Source organism: Pundamilia nyererei, unplaced genomic scaffold (assembly GCF_000239375.1).
Source record: "Pundamilia nyererei isolate P.nyererei 1_Seehausen unplaced genomic scaffold, PunNye1.0 scaffold00047, whole genome shotgun sequence".
Lineage (NCBI taxonomy): Eukaryota > Metazoa > Chordata > Actinopteri > Cichliformes > Cichlidae > Pundamilia > Pundamilia nyererei.
The window spans coordinates 1232968-1239655 of NW_005187448.1; the positions used below are offsets into that span (position 1 = coordinate 1232968).

General features: G+C 41.6%; 1 protein-coding gene across 1 annotated transcript in view; it reads left to right on the plus strand.

The window, feature by feature from the left end:
- pkp1a (plakophilin 1a) overlaps positions 1-6682 on the plus strand; it is a 12606-nt gene extending 5924 nt beyond the window's left edge. Inside the window, exons 6-15 of the mRNA XM_013910709.1 lie at positions 241-448; positions 678-846; positions 1019-1136; positions 3182-3343; positions 3425-3589; positions 4879-5032; positions 5134-5320; positions 5406-5490; positions 6090-6193; positions 6345-6682. Coding sequence (XP_013766163.1) covers positions 241-448; positions 678-846; positions 1019-1136; positions 3182-3343; positions 3425-3589; positions 4879-5032; positions 5134-5320; positions 5406-5490; positions 6090-6161 — 1320 coding nt within the window. The 3' untranslated portion in view covers positions 6162-6193; positions 6345-6682. The remainder of the gene's footprint in view (positions 1-240; positions 449-677; positions 847-1018; positions 1137-3181; positions 3344-3424; positions 3590-4878; positions 5033-5133; positions 5321-5405; positions 5491-6089; positions 6194-6344) is intronic.
- Positions 6683-6688: the final 6 nt, after the last annotated feature.

The following is a 6688-nucleotide window of genomic DNA, read 5'->3' on the forward strand; positions in this document are numbered from 1 at the left end:
GCTTTTTTTTTTTTTAGTGGCGGAAACGGGCTTCCATACAAAGCTTATGCACAGGTGTGATGCACTTTAAATAAAAATGCATGAGCATCTATTAGTTTCTGAAAATAGGTGACTATAAGCAATGCTAATGCATGATTTGCATACTACTAATTAATAAGTAATGAGCTTGTAACTGCTTTTGCTTTCATATCACATCAAAAAATTCTCTCCACCTCTCTGCTTTGTATTTCTGTGTTGCAGGTTTTCCAACTCGGGGGCATTCCTACTCTGGTGGCCCTGCTGAGAAGCGGCAATCCTCAGGTGTGCCAGGTTGCTGCTGGAGCTCTGAGGAACCTGGTGTTCAAGAACCAAAATAACAAACTGGAGGTTCAGCGCTGTGGTGGTATAGCGAAGGCCCTTCAGCTGCTAAAGGAAACAGATTCTACTGAGACCCAGAAACAAATTACCGGTAGGAACTTTGACTGAGATAGAAGACACTGACATATAGAAACAGAAATGAGGTAGTAGTGATTCCAGTAATAATACAGACAAATGCAAAAAAAAAAAAAAGAAAGAAGTGAAATAGAGCGAACCAATTTGATGATGGATGAAATGCCCAGAAAAACAAATGGACTGTCTGGCTTTAAACAAAACTAAACCCCCGTTGCATGCATTCTCCTTTGGTTGCCATATTATAGGCCTGCTGTGGAACCTGTCCTCTGCCAACGAGCTGAAGGAAGAGCTTGCAGCTACAGCACTGCCCGCCCTGACTCAATGTGTGGTGGTGCCTTACACAAGCTTGTCAGACAGCGGTCCGAGTAGCTACATTGACCCCTCTGTCTTCAGCTCTGCCACAGGGTGCCTGCGGTAAGAATAAGTCTTGGTAATGACAGCGATCAGTCAGTTAATATCTTTTATACAGTGGCTATAAAAGGGATTTATATATGTTATACCATCTGTTTTCACTTAATTTAAGGGATCACGTATGTATATTTATATGTATGTACACGCTGCAATGATGATTTCATGGTGGTTGCAGGAACTTGAGCTCTGGTCGGGGTGGACAGAGGCAGGCAATGAGAAGCTGTCCTGGCCTTATCGACTCCCTCATGAGTTACATGAAGTCCTGTGTGGCAGAGAAAAACCCCGATGACTCGGTAACCACTTAAACACACAGTTAACTCTTTTATCACCAACAATTCAACCTTTTCCCATCAGTTACAAGTATTCATAACTTTTTCACTGGTAGTCTAATGATTCCCATATAACAGTACACAATCGGGCCGTGTGGCCAAAATGGAGAGTTTGTTTTGTCTGCTGTCGTCATCGCATCAGTAAAATCAGCAGAGCTGAAACAGCTAATTGATTTTTCAGAGACGTCAGTGACAGAAAGTTAACCAGTAACCGATTAATGATAATTTAGCAAATTGGTTATTAGTCTTTGTTGATATATTGATTATATTGTTTTTGTCATTGTAAACTGTCTTTCAGTTCTGCTTGTAGAGCTAATCGGTATTGAAGATAAGAGATAAGATAAGATAAGATAAGACTTTATTAATCCCACAACAGGGAAATGTGTGCATCACCTCAGCTCAGGTACAGATATCAGAAGAAAATACAAAAATACAAATAAGTGCAATCAATGAAAAAAAGTAAGATAATACAGCACACACAGTATGTGATTATGGATATGGTTGGAAATATGCAAGACATAAACTATATAGCTTGACATAACTATTGTACCACTACTATTCCTATTTATAGACACACACACATGTACACACTAAATATACATATGTATACATATACATACATATATACCTGCACACGTCCATACACATGGAGGGTCCATTATGCATGAAGTGGTGACCGTGGATGTTCACAGTGTCCAGTGACTTATGACATCGTGATTGAGGAGTTATGGAGTCTAACTGCTGTTGGGATGAATGATCTGCCAAAGCGCTCCTTCCTGCAGCGAGGGTGTTTCAGTCTCTGGCTAAAGGAGCTGCTCAGCCCACTCACAGACTCATGCAGTGGGTGATGTGGGTTGTTCATGATGGATGTCAGCTTTACTAACATCCTCCTCTCGCCAACCACCTCCACAGACTCCAGGGGACATCCCAGCACGGAGCTAGACCTCCGCACCAGTTTGTCAATCCTGCTCCTGTCCCTGTCCGTGCATCCACTCCCCCAGCAGGCCACTGCATAGAAAAGGGCAGATGCTACCACAGTGTCATAGTATGTCCTTAACAGAGTCCTGCAGAATAAATAACAGAGTCCTGCAGACTCCGAAGGACCTCAGTCTCCTCAGCAGGTGGAGTCGACTCTGGCCCCTCTTATACAGGACGTCTGTATTTTGTAGTCCAGTCCAGTTTATTGTTGAGGTGAACACCCAGGTGCTTATAAGAGTCCACTATCTCAGTGGCATCACCAGCCTCATAATCATTGGGCCCTTCTTTGTCTTTGTGGCTTTATTGTTTTTCTGGTTCACACCAGTTTGTGTGTTTAAATTTGCGTGAGTGAGCAGTTTTCTGTTTTTGGAATCATATCTTGTGACGAATCCTTGTGTAGTCAAAGTTGTGCAACATTTATCTTGCGTCTCCTACAGAATGTCCAGATTCCAAATGTGTGTTTATGTTTGTTTTTTAAAAGCATACCCATGTGAATGTACATATGCTCACTAAATTACATGCTTATTATGAATCTGTGCGTACCTGTAATTTGTGGACGTTTCAGGTGTGGGTGTGTCCTTAATTCTATGTTTATGTTAATGCAGAGTTTACACAGACTTCATTTCATGAACTAAAGCATAATTAGTGAAAGTGCAGGCAGAGATTATCTCATCGCACAAAGAACATAGAGAAACATAGCGTTACCTTGAATAGAGCTTCCCATTTGATCCAGTTGTAAAACAGTGATCTCATAATAGTATATAAACACAGGTATGTAGTGTTTTTTGTGAAACATGCAAACAAAAAGCACTTTTATATTTACTATTAAGTATGAATTGATGACTGTTATTAGCTATTTTTTTCTACTGCAGTCTAAATATGTTGTCAGCAGACTGAGTGTCTTTCTAGTGTCTGACACTAAAACCGTTGTCCAGTTCATCATCAGATAGGTCTGCTATGCTGTTTATGAGTCATAACAGACAAAAGTATGAAAATAAAACCTTTAATGTGAACTCTCTCCTGTTCTTTAGTCCTTGGAGAACTGTGCATGCATCCTCCATAACTTGTCCTACAAACTGGAGCAAGAGTCCCCCATGAGTTTCATAAACTACAACCCAAGTAGAGATGCCCAACACGAGAAAAGCCCCACAATTGGATGCTTCAGCCCTAAGAGCAGCAAGGCCCAAAAGACGGTGGGCATTAAGCACAATGCCTGTAGACTATTTTGTTTGTTGGAGTCTTTCATTTAAACTTTTCTTCTCTGCTTCTCTCAGTTCTCCTTTGATACTGTGGATGCTAGCCCCCCATCAGGTGTTAAGTGGTTGTCCCATCCCAAAGCTATAGACACCTACCTGTCCCTCCTGGAATCGTCCGAGAACAAAGCCATTCTAGAGGCCTGCTGTGGTGCTCTGCAGAACCTCACTGCCAGCAAGGGAAACGTGAGTACGAAGAAGTTAATTATTAGGATTATGGTGTTACTCTGTAACTGGATTAGCTCAGGTTGATTTATGAAAGAGGAAAGACGTGAAAGTTTTGTGAGAAAGGGTGGAGTTGTCTTTGTATTTCAGGTTTGTAGATGAATTTCACTTGTTTTACAACACAAAACATCTACACGTTAGTTAACCGTGTAAGTCACAACATAATGTAATGAGCTATTGAGCATATTTATACATATATACATGCATGTTTCTCTGATCCTTTTAAAAGAAACTGTACATGCAACAAATGGCAAGTTGCCCTGTGTGACATTCATACTCCAATCGATATAATTCTTTAACTCTTTTGAAAAGTGTTTTCAAGCCTCTTCAGGCACCAGTTGTAAGGATCTGTTTTTCCCCTTCGTCCTGTGCAGAGCTCTAAACCGTCTTATCATTTTCTTTTCTGCTTCACAGTTTAAAGGTGAATCTTGTTCAACCTCTTGCAGTTATTCTCCCATATACAGCGATGTGTGGTTTTGTTGTGTTAGAAGTGAAGAAAGCTATATTCCAGTTATTAGTCACGATTAACTGGTGACAGCAGTGTTTAAACCAGCTGAAGCTGTTCTTAAACTTTCCTCTGCCAGCTCCTTAGTGCAGATTCTGTATAACGTATCAGTGTGGGAATATGTCTGGAGAGTTCACAATGACTGGCGATCCAGCCTCCTCCACACTGGCCTTAACCAAACAGGATGTTTCCTTCAGAGGCAAAGAGCAGCTGAGGCCAGTGTCCCAAGCTGATTCTAGAGTTCATGTGTGAAAATGGCACATGGTTACAGACACTACTAAACATTTTGAAGTGAAGAGAAGAGCCTGTTCTTTGACATAAATCTCATATTTCTAACCTCCTAAGACCCGAACTCTTCCACGGCAGCATTTTTAATTTCCCTTTGATATTTGGGCTGATTGGGACCTGATGAATATAAAAACAAAGGATTACCTGATTTTTTTATTTTTTTTACCTAATTTTTGTTTCTAAGAAAAATCAGAGCCACATATGAGGATATTCATTTAAAATTTCGATAGAACAGCAGCAGCATAATGTCCTCGTAAGTGGATATCAGGCCCTTGTAGAGCGAAATTGCGTATTTTGGTCTAAATAACCCAAAATGTGACGTCCACATATGTGGAGGTTAAGAAAGTTTTCAGCAAATTGCCTTTTCCTTAATTCCGTTGTGGGTGTTGTTGATGTTTTTTCCCCTGTGTTAAATAAACACAAAAATTAAATAGATTCCTCTTTGTAACCATTCCAGGGGTCAGATGCTGTGAGCCAAATTTTGGTTAGTAAGTCCAGAGATCTGAGTCAATTTGGACCTCTGCTGAAGCCATCTAACCCGAAGCTTCAGAACACTGCCTTGTCCTTGTTGGGTAACATGTCTCGGACCGACAGTTTGCAAGGCACCATGGGTAAGAAGTAGGATAATGGTAGCGCACAAAAGACTTTGACTATCCAGTTTTCAGATATGCAAGTTTAGTTCACATACAATTGATTTGCTGTTTTCTTTTAGCAAAGCAGATCTTGCCTCAGCTCGGAGAACTCCTGCAGGGTGGGCCCAGTCAGCTGGGAAATTCTGACGAGTCTGTAGCAGCAGCTTGCAACACAGTGCTAAGACTGATGTCAGCAAACAGTGACACCAGCAAGAAGGTCATCAATAATGCCGTTATTCGGTCGCTATTTGACCTCAGTGAAGACAAGTGAGTGTTTTTTTTAAATATCATTTGCAGAGGTGGCAAGCTTCAGCGTGTTTCTATGACCGATGATGACTTCTTTTCTTTTTAGGAAACTTACCAAGGGAAGCAGCGCAGCCTCGCTGCTGCTGTACAGCATATGGCAAGACAAGAATTTGCAAAGCTCTGTGAAAAAGGTAAATTAGAAAAGGGAGAAATGGCCTAATGGTACAGCTGAGGTGACGTTTCAGTGATGTGCTTATTGTCTTTACATTTCATGCTAGTTCATGCTCAAACTTCCTTGCTGGGAGGGCCCAGCTTTATTGGTGGACAAATGGATGGGTGTTTATCATGACTCCTCAGACTCTTCACTTTCCCTTCCCTTCTGCCACACCCAAAACATCAGTGAATAAAGAAACATTAGACTGGAATCCTGGTAGACTTGTTTTCAGTGCTCACGGTTTCATACGGGAGGAGTAATCCGTGGAAAATTGGGGCTGTCGCCCCCACAATAAAAGCCTGAGGTGAAGGATCGAAGGAATATGAGACATTTTCTTTAGATTCATGCAGCTATGTTCACCTTATTAACACTATCTGCACTATTTCTGTCAAAGATTAATGCGTCACTAGTAAAGAAAAAAATGTGACAGATGAGTAGAAAACATTTTTGCCCTCGCCGCTCTAAGTTCAGAGGGCTTCACAATTATTGCAGGGGTGTGTTGCAAACACCACGCGTGTTTGCGGACTAGTGCATCTCTGCAACATCTTTAACTGATGGAATCTATTGAACCCACAGATGGGGTTGACCAAATCAGCCTTCATCAACGACAGCATAACTCACGTGGTCTCGCAGCTCGAAGGACAGTGATCGGGCGGGATCGGCAGCAGTAACCGTAAAAGGTACGATTCCAGTTTGAGTGGCTGTATTTGTTCACATTTTCAGACCAGTTGGGATCAAAGCAACATGAAACCTGAAGATGTCTTTTTTTCTCTTTGCCTCTCGCTTTTCTTTCTTTTCATTTCCCCTGTGTGCTTGTGCCCGTGCTTGCAGATAGAAACCGACGTGTTCAGACACTGCTGTTGCCACACCCTTCCAACGAAGACAACAAAAAAAGAGAGAAAAATGATGCTTTTTATTAATACCATCTGGATAGAGCCTGACAATTGCTGTTCATTGATTGATGCTTTGTACATATTATAAAGGAAAGAGTGCTTTTAATTTTACAATTAATCCTGTGGTCTGTTTGGAAATGTTTGTCTGTATCTACGTAGGTAGGCTGAGAGTGCTTTAAGATGTGTGTGTAGTGTGTGCTGAAACTGGCTTGTTTTAGGTTGCAAGTCCCCGTACACCAGGCAGCCCCCGTACACCAGGCAGCCCCCGTACACCAGGCAGCC